Source organism: Spinacia oleracea, chromosome 3, assembly GCF_020520425.1.
Source record: "Spinacia oleracea cultivar Varoflay chromosome 3, BTI_SOV_V1, whole genome shotgun sequence".
NCBI classification, from domain to species: Eukaryota; Viridiplantae; Streptophyta; class Magnoliopsida; order Caryophyllales; family Amaranthaceae; genus Spinacia; species Spinacia oleracea.
In genome coordinates this window covers 127,419,892-127,445,434 of record NC_079489.1, presented here as the reverse complement: position 1 = coordinate 127,445,434, position 25,543 = coordinate 127,419,892, and the positions used below count along the sequence as shown (strand labels likewise).

Genomic DNA, 25,543 nt, shown 5'->3' with positions numbered 1-25,543 from the left:
ACAAGGCAGGGCTGCTGCCTTGTGCTCGTGCACTACGCCCTTGCTCATTGCATTCGTGCCGCACGGGCGACGAGCTCCCTTGCTCGTCGTCGCATGCCCGCATTATACAACACCCCTTAAGGGTAACACGAAGCGTCCATTGCTTCGTGCGTGCAAGTTTTATGAACGAATCGCATAAAAATTTAAAATTTATATTTAAAATTAATGACAAATTAATAAATAATATTAATTTCATAATTTTAGGGCGAAAAATCGAAAATTTATTATCCAATTGATTTCCGATTGTTATGGATTCAAGTCTAGGTCATAAAAATTTAAAATTTATCGTAAATTTACAATTTTTATGGTGGTTTTTAATCATAGGTTTCTAATTAAATTACAATTAATTATGAAAATCAAATTAATTCTAAATTATTCTAATTTTCAACAAATTAATCATAATTACAAATTAGATTGCATAATTAACAAGACTAGGCATTCAAACTTGTTAAACATATGCAGTAGGTCAATCAAAATTCAAGATTTATCAACAAGAATCGCAAATATTTAATTTAACATCTTAAATTTACGAAATTTTGCATTCGAAAAACTAAAACCTTCGAAAAGTCATAGTTAGGCTTCGAATTTGAGAATTCTGGGTTCGGCAGAAAAATACTATTTTTGTCAAAATTTTAGAATGCCTTTTACATGCGGAATTGACACAAAAATCACTCAATTCGGATGAGTAACGAAGAAACTGCCGAAAAACTGCGTACGTATAATTAAATAAACGCAATTTGCAATTAATTAACAATTACGAAAATTAATCACCCCTTTTAATTCTTGCAAATTTGTAATATTTAACCATGTTCATGCAATTTAGATTATGAAAATAATAAGGGGCTCGTGATACCACTGTTAGGTTATGATACATATGACAATTCATAAATCATGCGGAAAAACCATAAACCCAGGAAAACATATTATTTACACATAATCATTTAGCATAGATTAGATGCATACTCTTTGTTGCGTGCCTTCCCTAGCTGCGCCCGAACCGAACAAGAACAAGTCTTTAGGACTCCAAGTGTCGTCCCTCCGTAGATAGTCCACAGCACGTCCGGATCCGCCTTAAGATTGACCAACTAGAATCGCCCTTAAGGTACTATTATTTTCGGCACTTTATAGGCAAATGTGTGACTGAATTTTTCTCTCAAAAACTCACTTTGAATACTTTGAAACTTGTGTTATAAATTGTGAGCCCTAGCCTCATATTTATAGCGGTATGGAAAGGGAATCGAAATCCTATTCAGATACAAATTAATTAAACCTAGAATCCTATAAGAACTCTAATTTAATTAATTTATCAAATAGAATTAGGAATTTAATCATTAACCGAACTCTGCATGTTTTAGGAAACGTGCACGAACACAAACACTTGCACACACACGCACGGCAGCCACGATGGGCCCCATGCGTGCGCGCGAGCAGCAGCCCACTCAGCGCCCGCGCGCGCTGCGCGCCGCGCGTGCTGTGCGCGCTGTGCGCGCTGCGCGCAGCCTGCTGGGCCTGGCCTTGCGCTGGGCCTGGCGTGGCTGTTTGTGCGGCGCGCTTGGCTTGCTGGGCGATGGCCTGGCTTCGTGCTGGGCCTCGTCCGGCAGGCCTCGTCCGATGCTTATTCGTACGATGCGCTTCCGATTAAATTTTCCGATTCCGGAATTCATTTCCGATACGAACAATATTTAATATTTCCGATTCCGGAATTAATTTCCGTTTCGAACAAATATTTAATATTTCCGTTTCCGGAATTATTTTCCGATTCCGGTAATATTTTCGATTCTGACAATATTTCCGTTTCCGGCAATATTTCCGATTCTGGAAATATTTCCATTTCCGATAATATTTTCCGACACGTACCATGTTTCCGTTTCCGGCAACATCTACGACTTGGATAATATTTATATTTCCGATACGATCCATATTTCCGTTTCCGGCAATATCATCGTTTCCGGAGTATTCATTCCTTGCCTGTGACGATCTTAGCTCCCACTGAAACCAAGATCCGTCGGTTCCGAATATTCATAGATGGAGTATTTAATGCTATTAAATACTTGATCCGTTTACGTACTATTTGTGTGACCCTACGGGTTCAGTCAAGAGTAAGCTGTGGATTAATATCATTAATTCCACTTGAACTGAAGCGGCCTCTAGCTAGGCATTCAGCTCACTTGATCTCACTGAATTATTAACTTGTTAATTAATACTGAACCGCATTTATTAGACTTAACATAGAATGCATACTTGGACCAAGGGCATTATTTCCTTCATTACGTACTATTTGTGTGACCCTACGGGTTCAGTCAAGAGTAAGCTGTGGATTAATATCATTAATTCCACTTGAACTGAAGCGGCCTCTAGCTAGGCATTCAGCTCACTTGATCTCACTGAATTATTAACTTGTTAATTAATACTGAACCGCATTTATTAGACTTATCATTGAATGCATACTTGGACCAAGGGCATTATTTCCTTCAAAAAGACCTTTTTATTTCATCCAGTTCCTATCAAGTATACCAGACTTGAAATTTAGACGCCCTAAAAGACCTTTTATTTCATCCAGTTCCTTATCCTCTGCAACTTCATCCACTGTTTGGATCACCGTTTTATCCAAATCCAGCGCTTCAGCCTGGGAACAAGTTCAGTCAAGCTTAGCATAATTTATTCGTCATAAAACAAACCTTTCATGATGCTAAAAGGACAACCTAAAAGTCTAAAACCACAAGAGAGGAATTCTTAAACAAGGACCTAAGGCAATGGTGAAAATATGAAATACCTGATTTTGCTCAAAATAATTTGGGATCACATTGTGCTGCCCTAATATATAACAAACTTCTTTTCCCACACCCGTTAGGACCAATTATTGCAATTTTCTCCCCCCTTCTGAATTGTAAGATTTGCATTGTGAAATAGTACCTGACATGTACAGTACATGTATTAGGAATCTGACAATTTAATCACAACGTATGAACACTTTTTTCCCTCTCCCCCACCCCAAAAATAAATAAATGATAACACTTTTCGGGCTCAAAACAGGCATAAGACGGAAGGCAGTTTTCTTACATTATCGCCATAGCCAAATTGCAGTTTATTTACTGCCAAGACCAACTTCCTCACTCCTCCGCTCAGGTTCAGGGAATACAATCTTCATTTGTTTCCATGTGAAAGCCTTCTCAACTTATCTTAAAGCTTTTCTAATTTCTGTCACAAGAGAATTTTGCAGATACCTCATGAATTGAGCATGTTGGACTAAAATTGCAGCATCATAAGTGTAACTATATGTATAGTGTTTGTAAAAAGCTAAGCATACAGCCAAAGACTTGTAACAACACATAAACAAATTCCACAAGAGCAAAAGTTTTGGATTATCTTTATTACAGAAGATAAAGAGACCACTTTCAATTCGGATTATTCCGACAAAAAGTGAAAGTGGATTCACTCATCAATTTCATGATCAACCTTCAGACGGAGCAAGTAAGAAAAAAAGATATGAACCTTGTACTGCAGCGTTATAAGATGCATTTACATGCTATTGGGATGCTCATTGTATCAAAAAATAGGATAGAACTATTCTATATAGATGCATAACTGTCCCAATTTCCACATAATTTGCTTAAGTTTCCAACACAGTGACCAAATATCGACCTTTTTCAACCCCACCACCAAAATAATCATCCCATGTCAGTTCTGCCCCCACAGAAATTCAATTCAACATTAAAAGTTAAAGTTTTAACAGAAATAGCCAACCATATTATGGTAAATAATCAACAGTCAAAAGCTTAATTCAATATTAGTTCAAAAATCAACAAAATGGAAAAATTATAGATTTTACCCATATCAAAAACATTGAAATTTCGGATGATATTGTGGGAATTAAAATTTTCTAGAATATGTGTGAAAACTACATAGAAATTACAAACAATTTCCCCAAAAATTGAATAGAATTTACAAAAAAATGAAAAAAAAATAGAAGTAGATACCTGAACAAACCATCACCACCACCACCTCGCAGCCGATTCTTCGCCCCAACTCGCCGATATCTCCTCTCGTCCATTTCTCTCTCCGCGATCTGGAAATCAAACCCAAATAATCAACAAATTACAATCTTTTAGTAGCTAAAAACCCAAAATCGTCATCAAACTGAACACCCGAAAATTAAAAGTTTAGGGTTTTGAGTGATTTTACCAAAGTTGATCAAACCGTTTTCATGTGATCTGGAGATCCTTCTTCCCTCAAACTTTCTCTCTCTAATTAATTGTTGAACGTGTGAGAAAACAGGAGGAAGTCTTAAAGACTGGAAAGGATGAAAGAGAAGGAATGATGGTAAATTAAGAAGGATTTAAGGGGTAATACAGTAAATTCGTTCCAAAAATTCACTGTTCCAAACAAGATGTTCTTGCTTTTAGAAGGGTTTAGGATACTGTCAACGACTAACAATATACAATAAACATCCATTAATATGCCATCAACAACTATAAAAATACAGTCAATCACTTACAATGAACAATATTGAATTTTAGTAATGCATAATCCCTCATAGAATATACAGTCAATGACTAATACAAAACAATCATCACCAATTAATATACAATCAAGAACTACTAATATACAGCCAACAAATAAAATTTTACGGCCTATACTTTCCCAGCAAAATATTTACGAATTTGCCATTTGATTGGAAAGTTTTCCCAATCACTGAGATTAACTCGGAATTTCTCATAAATAAGTCATCAAACTACAATTAAGAAAAAAAAGAAAAAAAAAAAGAAAAAACCCCTAATCCATGTCCAATCCAGACGAACACAAACGTTTGTATTTCCCCAAACGTCACTCTCGCCGGTAGAAATGCCGCCGAAACGGGAGTGTCGCGGCGACAGCGTAATCCAATCACCTTCCGTTTCACCCAAAGGCGACCTAATGACGACATTTTCTCTCCATTCCTTTGGCGAATCCGACGATGATAAACATGGCTTCACTATTCAAATCACCGAGGTAATTGCTCTCCTCATCTCAAACTTATTTTTGTAAAATTTCTAATGTTAATAATAACAGTTTGGAATATAATTACACTAATCACTGTGTTATTTTGTGTTTGTAGAATATGAAAGAGGAATATGGTATGTTTGTATGGCCGTGTAGTATTGTTCTTGCTGAGTATGTTTGGCAGCAACGATCCTGCTTTTCTGGAATTAATGTTATTGAGGTAACTTCTTCAATTTATTTTCTAAGATTCAAAATCTGTATTATTATTTCATGATTATGAATATAAAAATGCGGATTATCGCTTCAATTATACTTCGTAATTCCAATGATCATACTTAATTACATTTTACTCCATGTAATATATAATGCATTCTCCAAAATGAAGAGTATTGTTGTATTAATTTAATACTGTAAGGTGATAATAAAAAAATTAAGTTGAGAAACTAAGGAATGGAGTGTGTTTTTGGAGCTAAGGAGACGGGGGTTATAAACGCTGAACTGAGTGTATTTGGGGATGTGATTGCAGCTGGGTGCAGGAACCTCCTTGCCTGGACTGGTGGCGGCGAAAGTTGGGGCCGGCGTCACTTTGACGGATGATTCTAGAAGGGAGGAGGTTGAAGATTTCTAATCTATTTCAGCCTAATAAAAGCTACTTACAGTCTCATTTTGTTATCTGATTCTCTAGTTCTTGAATTATTTTATGTTTTATTTTTTATTTTTTATATTCTTCACAACCATATTGGATATTTGTTGTACTGCAGGTGCTAGAGAACATTAGGAGAGTATGTGACTTGAACAAACTGAGCTGTAAGGTAATACTCCCTGATCCTTGTCTCATTTTGCCCGACACTTTGGCAGTGAAAGATTGTGATCCTCTCATGGAACTAGTTGCATTTTGTTCATGATGTGTTTAAATTTCTAAAGCAACAAATGAGAAGTGATGATTAAATTGCTTTGCGAAATAGATTATTTTTTGTATGTGTAGAGAGCTTTTATTTATAGGAGATGTGAAACCACAGAAAGAACTTTCTTGGAAATGTAATGCTTAAAAATATTGAAATAGAAGGGGATGATTCTTTTTATTAGAATGGCTATCGGAAAGATAAAGTTACCTGTAAGGCTGTAACACTATGTCTTGTTACTGATTTAATTCTCACCCCCCTTTGCTTTATTTTCGTTCCAGCCATTATGTTAGTCGATTGTTCATTTGCATCAGTTTCTTCTAGTTCTACCTATTCTCAACGTTATTTTTTGGCCCTGCTTGCTGACCTGCTTAATGATGCAGGTAATGGGACTCACATGGGGCATCTGGGATTCACAGATTTTTGATTTGCATCCCAAAATATTACTTGGGGCTGACGTATTGTATGATGCTAGTGGTATGGGAAACATACATATGTCCTTATTGTACCTTTGAACTTTTAAATTACAAAATGTTATACTGATCCTATGCTTGTTTTGTTTAAGCTAGCCTTTGACGATCTCTTCAGCACTGTGGCATTCTTGCTTCAAAAAACTCCAGGATCAGTTTTTATAACAACTTATCATAATCGAAGGTGTGAATCTATTCATGCTGCTAGTTCCCATCCACGAGATTATCAATAGACTATTATGTTGGCTTGTTTTCTTATTCTTAATCATATGCAGTGGACATCATCTTATTGAATTTTTGATGGTCAAGTGGGGCTTAAAATGCTCAAAACTCTTGGATGCCTTCTCATTTATGCCATCTGATAAAGCATCTGGACTTGGTGGTAATATTCAATTGGTTGAAATTGTGTTGATTAGCCAACAGGGTAAGTTGTTTTGAACTCATATGTCTTGTTGGATCTTTCATGTTTGCCTGAATACTTGACATTATTGGCTGGCTCTTTTTGTTACAGTGACATCTTGCTCCTAATACAGCTAATTACAAATTGCTTTTGTCTCCTATACGGGGTCGTATTCTCCATAATATGTCAACTTCATTGGTGCTGTAGTTATCTGGGACAGAAATCCTGGAGTAACAAGGTTGACAGTTCCAATTCAACCAATGGATTGATATCCTCTTCAGAAAAATACTTTGTATTTATCTGCAGGAAAAGGTATGCATCTCCGTGAAATAAATTCTTAACACCCTGTCTATAGGCTGCCATCTATCAAATTATTAGGCGTAAGTTGCTGATGTTTACGGAAAATATGACATTTTTCGTTCTTTTTTTTTTTTTTTTTTTTTTCAATTTTTGAAAAATGTTTGACGACGTTGATACTGTTTATTTTTTGTTCAAAGCACCTTTCTGTTTGCTGAACTTATTTTCTTTTTTGTGAATGTTGAATAAATTTTCTCTCATAAGTCTCTTTTTCCATGCCAACGCCGGTTAAAATGAGAAGCTTTAACTTTTCAGTTTTGATTTAAAAGTCTTTGACATATATCTTATACCATCTAAAGCCTAGTTAAGCTAGGTGGAAACAGGGCCGTCTTAAACAATTTGGTGGCCCTGTGCTATATGCTTCACTTCATACATATATAATGCACATTTTACAAATTTTTAAAATTCATAAAACATACCACTTTCTAAAGTCAAATAATTCTAATAATCTAAAAAAGGATACATTTACGACAAGTCGACAAGTCTATGGTTTATGTTATCCACCATAAAATGCATTACTCACAAACTTTCTAAAGCCGAAAAAAAAATTATATATTACATTAAATATCTAGGAAATTTTGTATGTGTTATAACTTATAAGTCTATAGTCTGAATTATTCACTTTCAAATAACAGAAAAATATTATTACTTGTGTACACATTTTCTAAATCTTGTTTTTAAAAGGAAGCTCTTCAGTTGTCCTTTATACGGATAATTTAATAAGACAAAAATATTTTTATGTAAACTACTCCCTCCGTACCAAAATGTTTGTTACGTATTCCTTTTAGGTTGTTTCAAAATGTTTGTTACATGGGGGAATCTTTCCTTTTATAAACTTATTATAATATTATTTTTTGTGCCAACTTTTAATTTTAATTGGTCCAATTTTTTCAACTCATTAAATTTCTTTACAATTTCCCAAGTATGTTAAGTTAGCAATCTTTGTGCTTTTCCATTATTGGTTCATTTTGATAAATAAAACAATCTTATTGGTTGTTGTAATTATTAGTGGATTGGGGTTTTACTTGGTTTATGTTTTTAATAAAAAACCAAAAGAATCTTTATTATACGTTAATAAACGTGCAAAAGTCCAAACGTAACAAACATTTTGGAACGGAGGGAGTAAAAGTCAATCTCGAGTTCCTAGATTACAACTCATTTAACACCCTAATGGTAAAGCCTAAAAGATTAAAAAGAAAACAAAAAAAACAGAAATCAGGTCACGGGGATTCGAACCTTTTACCTTTGTTAAAAACAAATGGAGATATTATTGCCCTTCAATCAACCAACTGAGATGTATTCCATTAATGTAAATATTCACGCTGAAAATTTATTGACAGTTTCAGTTCAGATTTTGGGGCCCCAAATAAATTGGAGGCCCTGTGCTGTTGGGCTGGATGCACAGCCCAATAGCCGGCCATGGGTGGAAATATAGAATTCGTAATTTTATAACTAGCAGCTCTATAGTCCAAAAGTGCTTGAGCTATGTTTGAACTCCTTATTGTACTTGTAAAGGTCAAAAGATTGTTGTTCTCTATTGTTTAGTTCTGGCGATCTTTTAACATTTGAGAGAGGGAATGGAGAGGGTGAGGGTTATCCAGGGAAAAAATATATTTGTTGCTATTCCACTACAGTATTACATTACAGTATTACATTACTGTTATCTGCTTTGTAACACCGAAGCAAGTAAGATACAGTTCATGCAAAGGAAAATGCAGTGCACTGTCACACTCAACAAAGACCTCTTTTCACTTGAGGGAAATCAACATTCAACCCTATAGACTTTTGCTGATTTCCTTCTGGAAAGATGTTTTTAGACGGACCTTCTGCAGAAATTCATCCTAGTCCGACCTTATGAAATAGGGAGAATAAAAAGGCTACACACTTCACGGAAGGCAATCCATTATGCTTGATTGCCTGGATTCAACTTTTCTAGTGGTCTACATTTAACTTATAAACCCTGAAGGTCATTAGACCTCAGTTGACAATTCGGCAATTCTTTCGTACTTCCTGCCCTCCTGTGATGCTGCTCATCTTGATCATAGACTTAGCAAATGCCTCATAGAAAGCTTTCTTGGAACCAGCAAATTGGGTAACCAAATTCTTGGTGCTTGGAGATGTGAGCAAGGCTTGATCTGAAGAAAACAGGCTCTTTCCTTGAAGAATTAGCTTGTAATATGTATTGTCAAACATTATTGGGGAAGGATCCATGTTGGAACCAGCATTTTTTACTTTGGTGTGTGCAGGACACACTCTTTGTAAGCTGGCAGCAAACGAAGGATTGATTGAGGGGTCTATGTCATGAGTTGTGTCAAAGTTGTGCAATCGGCTTTGGAACGACGAGCAGTGGGAGAACCCAAGACTGTGACCACCTGCAGAAGGAAAAAGGTTAGTTGAGTCCTTCGCATTCTCACTGATTGTCTAGAATTGATGTTAGGGGGTAGGTTGCTCCTTCCCCTGTTGTTTTCTTTACCTGAAAGAGCTACTAGATCTCCAAGGTTTAGGCCTCTCTGAGAGAAACTTTGTTGGAGCTGAGAAAAGTTGAATGTGGGTGCTGGAAGTTGTCTTGTTTCACTGGCAAATGATGTTCTCCCATCTTTCCTTCCTTTAGGCACATACCAAGTGGGCCCTCCAGTCTGTAAACACGAGTATATACATGAGAATGAAAGCTAATGGCAACAAACTTTTGCTAACAAGTGGAGGTTTTCTAAGTTCCTGTTTTGTTATTATGTTTATTTAGAGAATTACAGATGCTGGAGAGTCGGTCACTTTGGTTGAGTATCATTTCTTAGGTTGTTAGATAATCTTTTATGGTTATGAATCTAATGAAGTGTTGATGATGGGAAATATCTGTATAGTACCGAACTAAATGCAAATGAAAATAGAAAAGTAATGTATGGTCTTTGATTGTTTCAGACTTGCAGCATTTGAATATTATTCTTTTCTTAAGTTTAATCGAAATGTGCTATAAGCTTATCTCCTATGTCTACTGTTTACTCACAAGGACGACTGCGTCCCTTGCAGCTAAAGCCAATATGTCAGCACACGAGACAACTCCAGGACATGCAGCTTCTACTGCCTTCTTTGCATTATCAATGACAAAAAATGCATGCAGCGAAAGGTTTGGAGGACCGGATTTCTCTACTTTGCTGTTCCCATCTTTGTCTAGCAGCACAGAAGCATCACATCCCTTTAAAGGAGAAAAAGGAATTTGACCGTCAGTTGAATATACACAAACATGAAATTCACACATGATGACATTAAGTTAAAATATGCGGGCAAGGTTAAGAGGGCTAGATTCAATACCCTTATGAAGCAGTCATGGAAATGCATGCGAAGCACGGCCGCCGGGACTGTTTTATCTTCTGCAAATGCTTCTTTAACTGTGTTTGTGATGATACTCTCCACCGAAGGACATGTCTTATCGTAGTAGTTTAAGCTTAAAGCATCACCAAGGGGAAAATATGAGCAAATGAAAAGGGAGCTGAAGACTGCAACTGCAATTGCCATGGTGTAAGCTCTCTAAACTTTTTACTTTCTCTTAGTTAATTGTTGAAAGTGAAGAGGATACAAAAGGGTATTTATAGGCACATCGAGAGAAAGTGAGTGAGTGAGTGAGGGAGAGAGAGATACTGACATAGAGAGTGACAGAGTAACAGAGTTGTTAATGTGACAGATTTTGGATGTTTACCAGTGAATTAGTTCAGCCTAATGGTGATGAGTATTGTTTAAGCATCCTCATGAACAGAAGACAATGCTTGCTGGTCATATCTTAACTTTAATTTTCTCAACTTTGTCCCCAAATTATCAAGGTTACTTTTACTTGGTAGCTCAACTTCTCTCTTGAATCTTCTGCATGTGATTTTGCAGTGGTTGAGGTTGACCTTTTCTTGGCATGAGGTAGTAATGATTCTTCAAGCAAGGAGAATAAATCAGTTGAGATATAACATTTTTGGCGCTTGAAGTGCTTAGGTATTCCATTCTGGGAAATTAGGAGTCAGTCAATTGTTCTTCACAGCTAAATTGTCTTCTGTTGGTTTTCTTTGGCCTGTATAATTAACTCTATGAAGTCGAGTATATACGTATTAGTCCAGAGAGGATCACAGTTTGTTTAAGGTTGTATTTTTCTAGAGCTCGTTCGGTGTCACTGTCGGTTTTCAGTTTTGGTTTTTTTTGTAAGTCCTATGATTTTTATTGAATCATTAACTAAAAATAATCATATTGGATTACCGATAGTAATCATGTTGATTTTGAAAACTGTCAACAAAAAACTGTACTACTTTTGTGGTTTTCATATTTTGGTTTTTAGTTTTAAAACAGAAAACTAGAAACAAGAAATAATACAAAACGGGCCTTAGTCAATCAAACTCTCCTGAAGTATCAGACTCTTTAGAAATTTAAGATTGTTTGTGTTACTATCTTTAGTATTTGACTTGGGATAGTAATTGTCAAATTCTTTCAAGTGACTTCTTATGAGATGCTAACCATATGAGGTAATAATAGGATAATGCTCTTGGTGATTGGTTTGTTACCTGTATTATTGTTTCTTTTTGAGCTAATTCAAAAGAAATGTTATGTCGCAGGAGTGTGACTGAAAGGGAAAACATGAGGGGGGGGGGGGGGGGGGGGGGGGGGTTAGGGTTGAGCTATCAAGTTTGTTAATCACTGTTTTTGTCAGTAATTAAAGCTTGCTATTGAAGTTATAATAATTATAATGGACAAATAATGCAGGACACTAATAAGCTAACAAATGGTAACTTCAAGTCAGGTACTCCGTAGTAGGAGAATGTAATCTTAGCCTCTACATGAGGGATGATACAACTTCTTGTACCACCGTATCAGGTCCGTCCTGACTTTTTGGTGGCCTATAGGCGAAACAATAAATTGAGGCCCATATTTTAAAAAGATATAGGAAAAAAATCAGCTTGTAAATACGGTGTACATTTTTTATTAAAAAAAATATTATGTAAATCATCAATTTTTCACTTCTTAATACTCCTACTAGGCTACTACTCTATATAAGTATATAGGTTTGAACACTTTTGACCTTGTCCTATTAAACATGAATTATATTATAATATTTCAAACATTAATCATCAAACTAACATAAGAAAAAGTTACAACAACATGACATATCTTCTCAAAATTGGATGAAAGAAATTTTTTGGATAATTGAAGGAGAATGAAATTTAAAATTGAGATTATTCTTGTGTGGACCTAAAAGCAACAATTTACTCTAATAACCCCGTCTATGTACATAGTGATCTTTATTGTTCATATAGTGACTATAATAAATTAAACACCAATTTGCTTAGAGATAGTAACCATTTTCTGAATTAAAATAACCCTATATTTTTAAAAGAGAGCCGTGACTTAAAATTACATTATTCAATCACAACTTGTACTAGCACACCAAATTAATAATTTTTTCATAATAATTATAATAAACGCGTCAAAATAAATTAGAATCAAGTTGTTGATTTTTTAGGCATGATCAACAATAAATTTAGTGTGGAGTGTTATTTAAGAATTAGTGTTAAAAGTGAAACAACAATGATGTAATAGCGATACATCAAAGAGTTTCAACCAATTGCTTGTTGGTTAAGTGGTGATTGAGACTGAACTTGGTAGGGAGAACCCATGTTCGTTCCCCGACAACAATAATTGGGAGGAGACTGGAACCTAACCACCCAGAACTCACCCCGAATTCGAATTAGCCCTAAGGGTGAACCGGGTGCTGACACCAAAAAAAATTTAATAATTTTCAAAGTATTGAAGTGAAATTTAATTTTATTTCTCTTTTTGGGGTTGAGCTGGAATGAAATCGGGTAATAGATAAGTATTGGCAGAGTTAATAAGAATTGACCCAGAAATTGTCGGTGGCGGTGTTCGAAACACGCAGGCCACACCACTATGCTACAAGCCTGAGTGCATACATCTTTTCTCTGGAATTTTTTTATAAATGATTTAACTCTTAAGCGATATGGGCCTTATTCCCTGAGGCCCAGCTCGGCTGCTCCTTATCCCCTGCCATAGGGCCAGGCCTGTACGTAGTCCGTACTCGGTAGTAGGTAACCCTTAAGTCCTTAACTGCTGTATTCGGATACAACCAATTTTAGCTATACCCCACCAAAAAACGACGTGCCTTGTTTTTTCATGTTATTTTTAAATTCATCATAAAATTGTTTATAATTGTTGTATTGTTTGTTCTTTCTTCTGGAATTTTATGTTTTTGTTTTTACATTGTTTGTTATTTTTTGTTGAATTATTTGTATTTGGAGTTATCCGTTCTTTCTTGTTTATTTGTTTGTTCATAATAATCATCTGGTTAATGTTCGTAATGAAATTAAACTCTTCATTGATCTTTTATGTTTTTACAAGCGCTTGTATTGTTTATTCTTTCTTTTTGTATTGTTTGTTCTTTCATGTTTTTTTTTTTAAAATTCATCATAAAATTGTTCATAATTGTTGTATTGTTTGTTATTTTTTCTGGAATTTTATGTTATTTTTTTATATTGTTTGTTCTTTTTTGTTGAATTGTTTGTTTTTCCTTGTTTATTTGTATGTTCATAATAATCATTTGGTTAATGTTCATAATGAGTTTGTTCATACTTTTTGTTTTATTTGTTCATACCTTTTGTATTCTTTGGTTTTTTTGTTCTATTACTGAGCATCTTATAAACCCTTGTATCTTTTTAACCTATTTGTTTTCTTTGCATGTTCATCATTTTCAAATCAGTAAAGGTTCATTATTAAATTTGTTGTGATCATCATGTCAAATTACTTACTATTTTCATTTTCAGCCTACAACAATGAGGAAATTAGAACCGTGAAAGTCAAATATTATGTTCAAATCACACTTCATACACGCATTCAAAATTATAAGAATCGAGACTACATCAAAAGCAAGATTTAAGATTGAAGATACAGAAAACTAAGTGGAGATTTCTACCAATATCTTGTAATTCAAGTACAAACTTACATAGACAATACCTAAAATATTCAATTTTTTGGTAAAAGATGTTATTTGACATGTTTTAATTGCTCAATATATGTAAATATATGTTCAAAGTAATAACATAGTAATAGTAATGCAATAACTAAGTTCATTTTAAAATTAGTATCTAGTCATTTCACAATCAGTAGATAAATGTTCATTTCTAAATTGGTTGAATAAATGAAGATAAATAATTAGATAGATGTTCATATTCGAATGAGTAGATAAATGTTCATGTTCAGATAAATAAATAAATGATCATTTACAAAATAGTAAATGTTCATTTCCGAAATAGTAAATGTTTATTTCCAAATAAATAAATAAATGTTAATTTCCGAAATAGTAAATGTTTGTTTTGGATGGGGTACAGTCAACTTTGACGGTACCCGAGTACAACGAAAAATTTGCGCGGTAGTAGTAGGTATAGTACGGAGTTTTTCTTAGGCTAACAACCGTATACTGAGTTGGCCGACTCTAATTATCGTTGTACTCCGTGTTACAGTTTTACGTAGTACTGGTTTACTGGATTGCTTTACCAAGTAAATGTTGGAAACTGTTGGTCTGTTAAGCTCTAACTAGACCTGGGAAAACGGCTTCGAACCCCAAAGTTCAATCTAAATTATTCAATTCCTAACCCTATTTTGACCCGAAACAACGGCAAAAAGAACCGCAAGCAAAATTGTATCAACCACATCGGGATTTGTTTGACCCAAAATGTCCCGGTATCCTAATCGACCTAAACTGATATTCACTCGATTTAAACAGAAGTACTCAAAATCAATTTGAACCGAAGAACAACTCAAATTTACCAATAGTTTAAACTAAATAACACAATATTTTTAATTTTTTAATATTATTATTGCTTGTAAAAATGAGAAAATGTAACCTTATCGTTTAAAATAACTCCTAACCCTTAATTATTTTGTAAGAAATATTGTTACGCGATACGAAGTAATAACAATTGATTTTTTTTATGAATGACGACTAAATCTAAAGCAAAATAACCTGATCAAAACTCGAAACCCGAAAAAATAATCTAACTTAAAAAACTCAAACTAACCCGAAAACCCCGATCCGATGTTGACCTGATTCGATATTGACCATTTGATATTGACCCAAATACCCGACGCAACCCCAAGACGGATCCAAAAAAATTTATCAGATGGCCAAATTTAAATAAGAAAAATTTATACTTCGTAACTTAAAAATTTTATACTATACAATAAAAGACGTCTATAAAAAATTTACGTGACACGTGGCGCTCTGCTTATGGGTCGTTCGCTCCATGCAATCTTCATATACATTATAAAAAATGTCAAACGTGGTTCGCATAAGTTTTGAACCCATGACCTTGAGTTTAAACAATAATGCTTTTACTACTAAGCTATTAAAAATTTCATGTTATCATTGCAAAAGTATATATTTAAGTAAATAGGAATGTTGTTAATGTAGTAACCCGGGGCATCGACCGAGCCCACAAACTATCAATCAATACCTAGTATTTAAAAACTAAAACCATGGATTATTAGATGACATGTGTCATCTCATCTTTCCTCCATTAATTTGTTTTTTTTTCAATTTTTCCTTTTGTTGTTTGTTTCACAAATTATTTTACGGCTTTAACACCTCAAATCACCTTCCTCAATTAAACTCGATTTACCATTTAATTCATATAACTTCTTCCACCCCATCTTCCTCCTTAACACTCGATATTAATCCACCACCTAATTTGTATATTTTTTCAACTTTTAACCCACTAAAATCACAACCCTCAACAAAATTAACAGTTTAAAAGATCGCTTAACAACCACTATATAATTACCCGTTCATTGAACGAGCTCAAAATCTAGTTAGTCTTTTAAAGTTGATATTTTTATTGCTAATCTGATTTTTTCGCTCCCATATTTCTTTTTAAAATGGATCACTTATACTTTTACACTATTCATTCACTTAATATATGTTTTATAATACTGTAATATTCAAGTTATATGTGTTGAAATAATAAGCATCGCAATTATGACAAGATAGTAATTGCATTAAAGTGCCATTAAGACTTTTTTTCGTTCACCTTGGAAAATTGAAATTCAATAAAAAGAAATTTAATTAATAAGTAACACTAATTTTAATCTATAAGAATAATTTAAGTTCAGTAAAAAGTAATACGAAGTAAGTTCAAAGAACCTAACTCTCACGGCCCGTTTGGTAGCCGGTATTAAATGGTGGGAATGAGAATAAATTTAAGTGTTATTCGACAAGAAAAGAACATGATGATGTCCATGGTAATGAAATTTTGTCTCAAACTTGGTGTTTTTCTTCATAAATTTGCATTCTCATCTATTACCACTTCTCAAATGGTAATGGATGGTAATGGGAATTTATAAAGAAAAAGAGATTATTTTGAGTGAACTAGCATTACCATGGGAATGCAAGTTGATTTTCTTTACAAATTTACATACAAATTCATTCCCATGGACACCATTTATGGCCGGCTACCAAACGTGCCGTCAATGAGCTAAGTCTTGAGGGGATTCGATCCCAAGTCAACGGCAACAATACAATGGAAAAGTTAAAACTACCAACTAAGCTACACAAGATCACATGTAATGACTGTGCAAACGAGTTATACTAGTTTGTTTTCAATTGATGGGGCGGGCTATGGCCTAGATAGCCCCCTTGGATCCGCGGTTGGCAAACCCGATCAAATCCGACCATAAAAGCTCGAATGAAACCCGAAACCGTAATAAACCTGAACTGGTAGACATGTATATTTATACAGTGGCAGAACTACGGAGGGTCATGGTGGGTCATGTGGCCCAGCAAAATTTTGAAAAAAAAAGAAAAAGAAAAAAAAGTAAACCTGAGTGATAAGAAATCGGTTCTACCAGATAACTTCTTGTCTCTTATGTGTATTACTTGCCCCTTTCAGTACAAGTAATACACATAAGAGACCAGAAGTTGCTACCAAATTGTTATTAAACCTAAGAGACCAGCCTCGTAAAACATTTGGTCTCTAAATTTTTCAAAATACGGCGCCCACCGCATCTTTAAAGTTTCATTTAAAATCTAACATACCGGTTATTTAAACACATGGTCTCTTAAATTTAGTTATTTATTCCTACACCGACATGAAATCCGTACATGATAATTGTAATAATTTTGTATATATTTGATTGCGATATTAATATCTATTATTTTTTGGACCATCTTTACTTTTACGGTTTTTTTAATATTTATTGTGCGTTGTGATCGATGGTGATACATCACCTAAAAAATTACGGATACACCACTGTTTCTATATAGCGAGAGTATGAGGAATGATGTCAAAGAAAGTGGGAATGAGGAACGCATGGTAATTTACGAGAGTGATGATGATGATGCAAGGTTGTTTGGTAGTAATGTAGTATTATGGGTGCAAGGCATCTAGTGCTGAGTGCATAACAAGCTAAACAACAAGGAACTCCCACGCATGCAACAATAGCATGAGGGCATGAGCCGCATGAGGCAAGTGAGGCATTGCAGTTGATCTCTAGGTGAGGAGCTGTATAATAAGGGGAATTAGCCGATGCAATCTCAGAGAGAGGCGCTCTAGGAGCTAGCCAAGTAGTGAGGCGCTGCAGGAGGCGAGAAGCGAGGCGTTGCATAATGTTGGAAATAATACGTTATAACCAAGAAATTAACAATAATAATAAGGAAGAAACACAATACTTAGTAATTGATCTCAAAAGTTGTGACGGGTTTTACGCTGCCCTAAAAGCATATTTCGTCACCACCGATACAAGGTTCTCAGTGACGATTGCTCCCCAAGGGTAACAAACTACCTTCTAACTTTGTGTAGGGGAATACAGTTAAACATAATTACATGTGCGAAAACGATCCCCAAAGCTAGGAAGCATGTATAAAGCACAGATTAAGCATACTTACGTTTGAAGCGTGTTTTCCTCAGTAATCTGTCAACGAACACGAACTTAGAACTCCACTTGTCGTTCCTCTACTTGGTTCACCGACACGATCAGATCCGTCTTGATAATCGTAGCTTAGACAATCGATCAAGAGTGTTTGCTTTTGGGAAGAACACATCCATGGAGGCTGAGAGAGAATTAAGGTTTTTCTCTCCTCCTTAGGGTTTGATGTGTGTAATCTGATTTGTTGCATTAGCCTTAGGAAAACATAATGGACTAGGTTATATCAATAACCTATTAAGTGAGCCAAGCCAACCGGCCAAGCATAGAGCCCGATCGGCCAGCAAGGCCCACGACCCTGCACCAACGCGCAACACACAGCACGCAGTGGGCTGGGCCACGCTGCTGTTGTTGCTGTTGCTTCTCGGTGCATGCACAGCCAAGGCAGCAAGGCCATGGGCCTTTACTCCTTCCGCTTTGCTCGTGGGCTTGCATTCGTGTTTGCTTTAATTAATTATCATTCGATAATTCATTTATCATTTCGTACTTGACGATCCATTGTCGTACGATACGATTATTCGTTTCGCCTAGCTTACGAATATATGCAATCACGATATACGATTTCACGATCTAATGTTAAATCGTATAATTATGTTTTCCGAATTAATTTCCCGAAAAGCTATTAAATGAATTTCCGATTCATTTAATCCGGTGATCTGTTACGTGCCATTGGTGTGACCTTGTAGGTTCAGTCAAGAGTAAGTTGTGAGCTTAATATTCATTAGAACTCACTGATCGAAAGCATTGCTCCAGCTAGCTGTTCCGATCACTTGATCTCACTGAATTAATTGTTCGCAATTAATCTAAACCTCGGTATTAGACTTAATGCACCTTGGTTGAAGGACATATTTCCTTCAGTCTCCCACTTGTCATTCAGACAAGTGTGCATTCACATTCCTTTGTCGATTAGTGTTACTTGATGAACATAAGGTAAGATCCAAGCCATCCTTATTAGGTCCAGAAGTGTTTCTCGGATTACAGAGCTCAACTGTTAAACTTTTACAGAAGGTTAAGCCTTAACCATTCTAAGCACGGCCATGCATTTTATAGTATCTAAGTCTCCGAAAGGCCTTGTTACACAACAACACCATATCCTATCAAAGATAGGAGGACAATCCATTCTTGCAATCTATGAACACTCACTTTGATTCATAGTACGGCCAATAGCTGCTTTTATAGCCTCCTTTTACGGTGCGACGTTTAGCTAGCATCAAAGCGAACTAATTCTCAAACAAGCAGACATAATCGCTCATGTTCTGAGGAATGGTTCTAATCACCATTAATGAGAACTACTTATGACATGACTTTAATCTCTTAAAGTGTTCTCATGGTCAATCCGATACAAGATCCAATAAGTATCTATGCAAATGATTTATGACATCCAGTCCATCTAGTTCAAGAAACAGAACTATAAATCAACTTGCAATCTAATCTTCATTAGTCATTGGTCGTCCAACATTTCAATGACCTGGATTAGGGATCCTTTTGTGATTTCAATATTCAAGTTCACTTATGGGTGTTTCTTTGCCGAAGAATCCATCTTGACATCCCATTTGAATGATTTGAATCACATGGACTTATCATTTAATACTAAACCAAGATTAAATGATCTATGAAATATGATTTCATAAATGATAAATGTTTAAACCAAATGCTTACCAATTTGTGGGCCTCTAACCCAAAATCAAGCATTTAATGTTTTACAGATATAGGCCTTTCACCCAATACTTAAAACATTCATGGAACTCAAACTTGATTCCATATCTGCATATGAATGTTGTGTCTCATTCAATGCAGAGGTTTAGTTTATCATACTTTGCTATTATTAGCATCTTTTCTATCGAAAGCCTTTCGATGTAAGATGAAAAGATCTTTGAATATTTTTATAGAATGATCTAGTCTTTCATTGCTGTTTAGAATGATAATCATATCTAAAATAGAAAATCATCCAGGTAGCAGACTTGTGATCAACCTGAGTTCATTGAAGAACTCCCACTAGAAACAATTCCCTTTCATTGCTTCTTAGGCAATAATGAATTCATTTCAATTATGTAGAATTGCAAACGATGCCATCCTTTTGGAATACTCCAACCAGTTCACAAAGATGTGGGAGATACATCTTTCAACTGAGAACTTTGTAAACTAATCATTGATTCAGTTTCCTATGCATTACATATGGTTTAGAACCTATGTTACCACCTTTTAATCACGACGCCTAATTGCCCGTGTATGTTTGTAGTTTGCCTAACAACAAGATTCAACTTTTGCTTAGGCAAATGCATGTAGCATCAAAACTTTAGTTATCTCACTTCCTCTTATCAAGTGCTCATCCTACATATCCAAATGTATTGGATGTTCTTGATACTGTTCCAATGATCTTTGATCCAGATCAATACAGATTGGTATAAACTCGTCATGATCCAATGTTCACGAGTTTTCTTGGCGATCTATATATCACATCTACATGATTGATTGTAATGCAAAAACCATTCGCATTTTAAAATCTATCCATGTAACTTTTAGCTTTATTCTGTTTCAAGAGATACTGAATCTTTGCTAAAATCATGGCATTGCCATGTGATATAAGATGAAGGCACCTCTTCAAGGTCCTTCATGCTTAACTCTAGTGATAACAGCCTAGCTTTATACTTAGTTAAAGCATTCATAACTTAGACTTACTCATATGGGTTGAGAGTCTCATTTGAGTCTCTCCATTGTGTTTGATTTAGTAATTACTTTTACAAAATCCAAACAACGCTTTAGATCCTATCCAATAGATCTTTAACACAGTATGTTCTAAGTTTCGCCATGGTTCTAATATTGACAAATACTTTCAAATCTAACCATTTAGAATTTGAATGTCATTTTCAATAGAGAGATATGTATCTCATATATATAGAACCAATAAACGTGACTTAGCTCCCACTAAACTCCTCATCTACAAGATGATCCATATTTTCATAAAGCCATGATTGCTCAATAGCCTTGAAAAATATGTTCCAATTCCCACTTGCATGCTTTAATCTACGAATAGACTTCTTAAGCTTGCTCTTTTATCTAGCATCCAAAACTTTTACATTGTGTGATGTAAACAATTCCTTTCTACACATCCAATTGAGGAAGGTGTTTCGTTTTCCAATTGCCATATTGCCATATGCAATGATTGCTAGATTTACCCAAAATATTTCAAGCATTCCGACTTGGTGAAAAAGATTTCAACATTATCAACGCCGTGAAGTTGTTTACAATCTTTAACCACCAATCTAGCTTCTCTTTTGTATGTGTATACAATATAATCTTTGTATGTTTGGAAAACATGTTTGCAACCAATGGGAGTGAACCCTTTATGCAAATCAACGTTCTATGTTTAGAAAACATGTTTGCAACTAATGGGAGTGAACCCTTTATGCAAATCAACCAAATCATAGATTTGCTTCTTTAAGATGAAGATATTTCGGATTAAATGGCCTCAAACCATTTTGTATGGCCTCGAACCATACTTATGTTTTTGATGGCCTCAAACCATACTTGGGAATTTTTAATTCGTCGTAGCTAACCTGTAAGTCGTATGTTCTTGAAGCACTTTCCAAAGTCTTCATAGTTTTCATTCGTCAAGATATCTATGTATCTATCTTGGTTGAATTCTATTCCTTATTCGATTTACCTAGGTATTGAACATCAAACATTAGTGTCTGTAAAGACATTACTCAAGTCCTTTGAGTATTAGGATTCTCTTGAAGCACTTCTAAAGTCTTCCTGAAGCTCTTCCAAAGGCTTCTAAGTACGGAGCTTTTCCAAAGACTCCTAAGTATCCTACATTTGTTTATTGCTTGACTCGAAGTTCATTCGAGGTCATTTTTCTCCCACTTGCCTTTTTGGAAATATGATGGTTTCCTAAAAGAAATTATCTAGAGCAACAACCATATGTTCTCAGATTTGTGGTAGAATCAATACCTTTTGTTTCTATGAGTCGCTCATAAAGAAACATATATCTATACTTGAGTTTGTTTGATGTAAACACTAACTCCCACTGGGTTTGACAACCCTAGATATATATGTACTGAAAAGATGAACTGAACCGAAGTTCAATCCTTATGACATCTTAACCTTAGCTTTGACAACCTTGTTTAGTGTGATAGTCACTTGAGAGTATCATTTAGAAACTATATAGGAAAATAGTCGTGATTATCGTTAATCGAAATAGATTCCGATTTCTCCATTTGGACATACCATATTCTTATGGAGCTTCGATTGTTATAATGCCATATAAACAATCTAGATAATCTTTCTTGGCTCATGCAAACATCACCTTGACCCAGCCTAGATGTTCCAAAATTCTTGCCAAGTTGATTTTATACCCTTTTGTGAATTGCATTGAAGCATTTCACATATTTCACGTTGAGTAAATATAGCCATATTTTCTCAAATTCTTGTGAAATAGGTAAGTCATAAAATCCATCTTTGGTCCATGAACATAATTGTCTAGACTCTTCTAACAATAGTCCATTTCGATGTCATGTTCAACAAGCAAGACCCACTTGTCCTAAATTAACCAACTTTCAGAAATCCATGCCATGGAATCTTTAGAATGTTGTCTTGTTGATATGGTCGTATGACATTGCCAAAGATATGTGGAACACAAATCAAAATAATTGATTTTAACCTTTTGAAGTTTGAGTATGAAGAGATTTGTTTGTTATTAATCAATCATATGACTCAACCATTAAATGACCATTTCATTCAAATAAACACTCAACGAATGTTTTGTTTACATTGAATGTGAGTCTTTCCGTTGTCCAAACAGAAATTGATTATGATGATTAATTGAACATAATACCATTAAGTTCCAGCCTTTAGAAGGACTTTAAAACAAACATGATGACCCTACAACTAATGTAGCACAACTTTGCTTCATTTCCCACTTATAGGTCAATAACCAGACTTAGCTCCCGGAATTTGAGTACTTAACAAGAGTTAGAACCTCAAGCGGTAATCTAATTCCATGGGAGTTTATTTGCTAAGTCGTTTCTCTCTAACATAAACTTCAAGGTAGAAATTGAATCTTGAATTCATTTCGTTTGTTCCCCTTCCTATCCTTTCTAGCACGTTTTCTTATAGTCCTAAAGATTTTATTCTTTGCTCGATCTTCTTACTTTGTTATGCTTACAAAGTCCCTTTCTTTCATTCACTTTGAATGACCACATCCAATGAGTCTAGTTCATTATCGAATCAAAAGAAAATTGGTTGTTAACCATTGGTTATACACGAGTCTTTAACTCAATACTTCATTATTCCAAAACTACCCAGTATTCTAAATATATGAGGTCCAATTGGTCTACCATTAAAATTTTAGTTTGAAAACAACCATGAAGATCACTATAAGAAAATAGCATTCAAGATACGCTCTCAGTCTCCTTTTCTTTGAGAATCGCTCTCAAAAATAGTTACCAATCGATCGAGGAAATATCGCAGTTCTATTGTCCGAACGCAATAAGGTTGAAGATTTACTATTCTACAAAATGAACTAGCAAAGAAAACATTTATCATACTTTAATAACTTGAAATAAAAGCATTCACGCAATCATCAAAGCTATTAAACATTTCATTCATGCAAAAATAAAACATGGTCCAAAATGAATGAAACGATTCCAAGACCCTAAAAGTCCTAAATCCTTAAGCAGCTTTGGCATGTCTTAAGTAGTTTAAGATTCTAGGTAAGCAAAACCTATTGCTAGTAATCTCCAAATTACTCTTGGTTAATAAATTAATACCATAATTTATCCCATTGCCACAACATAATGCCATTGTTGTTTGAGTTGAAACCACAATCAACGTGCTCATTTGGGACGCCTTACCATCAAAGTCTACTAAAATAGCACCTCTCTTTGGCGAAAACCTACTATCTTAGATCCCTAGATTTTTGTAAGTGCTTGATTTGGAAGGCAACTTTTGAACTCAATATTACTTTGGACCTAGTTGTTTCTATGTTGGTTCGATTATTTAGTGAACTTAATCTAATCGAGTCATACGAAACAACCTATTCATGCAAAGTATACATACATACATTCAAGCATAATATATATCAAAATGCATAAATAAATGGTGAACTAGTATGGCCCAAAACATCTTGTCTTGAAGCATCCAATCTTCATCACCATCTTGTTAGCTTGGCATCGTCTTGAATCTTCGTTCAAATGCTAACTTAAAGTTCTAAACTTAGAAATACTTGAAAATAATAAAATTACATCAAAATTTCCATTGTACACAGACCATATTTAAAAATTTACATTCAAAGATAGAACGGTTCGCAGACCGTATTTAACTATCCTAAATAGGCCATACTAGTCACTTGGAGTACCTGCATTAGATAAAATATACATTCTATGCATTCGCCCATTCGTATGCTAAAACGAATGGCCCATATAATTATGCAAGTATTTACGTGAATTAATTAAAATTCACGTTCACATAAACGCGTCCTAAAAGATTGATCAATTTTCAAATTATTAATCCTTAGACTTTATTCTAATTAAAATTGCATTTAATTAAAATAATGCGACCTACGAAAATAATTAAAAATAATTATTTAATTTTAATTTCATTTAGTGGCTCCCACTCAAACCAATAATTATTCCGGATAATTAATTATAAAATATTAAAGTAAAAATCGCGGCCCGGCCCAAGAAAATAAAATATTAAATTAAATATCCCGTTAGCCCAAGTTAATGCAAACATGTTAAGCCCAACGAAATAAACAATTTTCAAGAAAAAAAGTCCAAGTGCATGGTTGGGCTAGGCTTGCGCCCAGCCCATTGCGCCCTTGTGTGGCCTACAAGGCACACGAGCAAGCTCGCATACCCCGCAGCCTGTGCGCGCGCGTGCCCACAGCTCTTCGCTGCCCTGCGCTCTCGTCGTGCTTATCGCAGCGCTGCACGTCGCAGGCTTCGTGCCTTGCTTCGTCGCAGCACTCGCAAGCCAAGGCACTGCCTTGCTTGCCCCTTCCTCGCCCAGCACGCGCGGCACACGCAGCTCGCTTGCTGCGGCTCGGCACTGGCATGGCAGCCGCATGGCTCGTCGAGCCACACGTCCACCACACCCTTGTGTTCGTGCCTTTGGTTCGTGCCTACGGACCAACTTAATTTTTTTTTTTAATTTCACGAACTTTGCATTAATTATATTTTTCATAAAAAGGTTACGATTTTTATTTTCGAAAAACAACGGTTTTTACGATTTAATAAACTTAACGACAATCCAATTTCGTAAAATATTAAATCAAGGCTAACGTTATTCAAATTTTAAGAACGAACGAATCAACTAAAAATTTGAACTTTTAAATAATAAAATCTAAAACTTTAAGTCGTTCTTTAACATTTAAATTTCAGATTTTAATAATTAGGTTTAAGTGCGATTAAAATTAACGAAACCATTCAAAATTTTAA

General features: G+C 35.1%; 2 protein-coding genes across 8 annotated transcripts; one reads left to right on the top strand and one right to left on the bottom strand.

Moving 5' to 3' along the window:
- The first annotated feature begins 4,768 nt into the window (after window positions 1-4,768).
- LOC110803583 (uncharacterized) lies at window positions 4,769-11,283 on the top strand. Of its 7 annotated transcripts, XM_056840767.1 has the most exons (11): window positions 4,777-5,028; window positions 5,135-5,239; window positions 5,546-5,632; window positions 5,781-5,831; window positions 6,305-6,398; window positions 6,491-6,575; window positions 6,667-6,815; window positions 6,903-9,536; window positions 10,173-10,661; window positions 10,825-10,912; window positions 11,019-11,283. In XM_056840767.1, exons 1-8 carry the CDS (start codon window positions 4,882-4,884, stop codon window positions 6,917-6,919), a joined length of 735 nt encoding a protein of 244 aa, XP_056696745.1. In that variant the 5' UTR covers window positions 4,777-4,881; the 3' UTR covers window positions 6,920-9,536; window positions 10,173-10,661; window positions 10,825-10,912; window positions 11,019-11,283. The 7 variants fall into 7 exon arrangements, with proteins under 7 accessions (XP_021864804.1, XP_056696745.1, XP_056696743.1 ...); XM_056840765.1 differs by lacking the exon at window positions 10,825-10,912; XM_056840764.1 differs by having other exon boundaries at window positions 10,825-11,283.
- LOC110803591 (peroxidase 64-like) lies at window positions 8,742-10,658 on the bottom strand. The gene is made up of 4 exons (XM_022009121.1): window positions 10,455-10,658; window positions 10,150-10,338; window positions 9,622-9,784; window positions 8,742-9,520 (listed from the first exon to the last, which is right to left on the bottom strand). Exons 1-4 carry the CDS (start codon window positions 10,656-10,658, stop codon window positions 9,126-9,128), a joined length of 951 nt encoding a protein of 316 aa, XP_021864813.1. The 3' UTR covers window positions 8,742-9,125.
- Window positions 11,284-25,543: the final 14,260 nt, after the last annotated feature.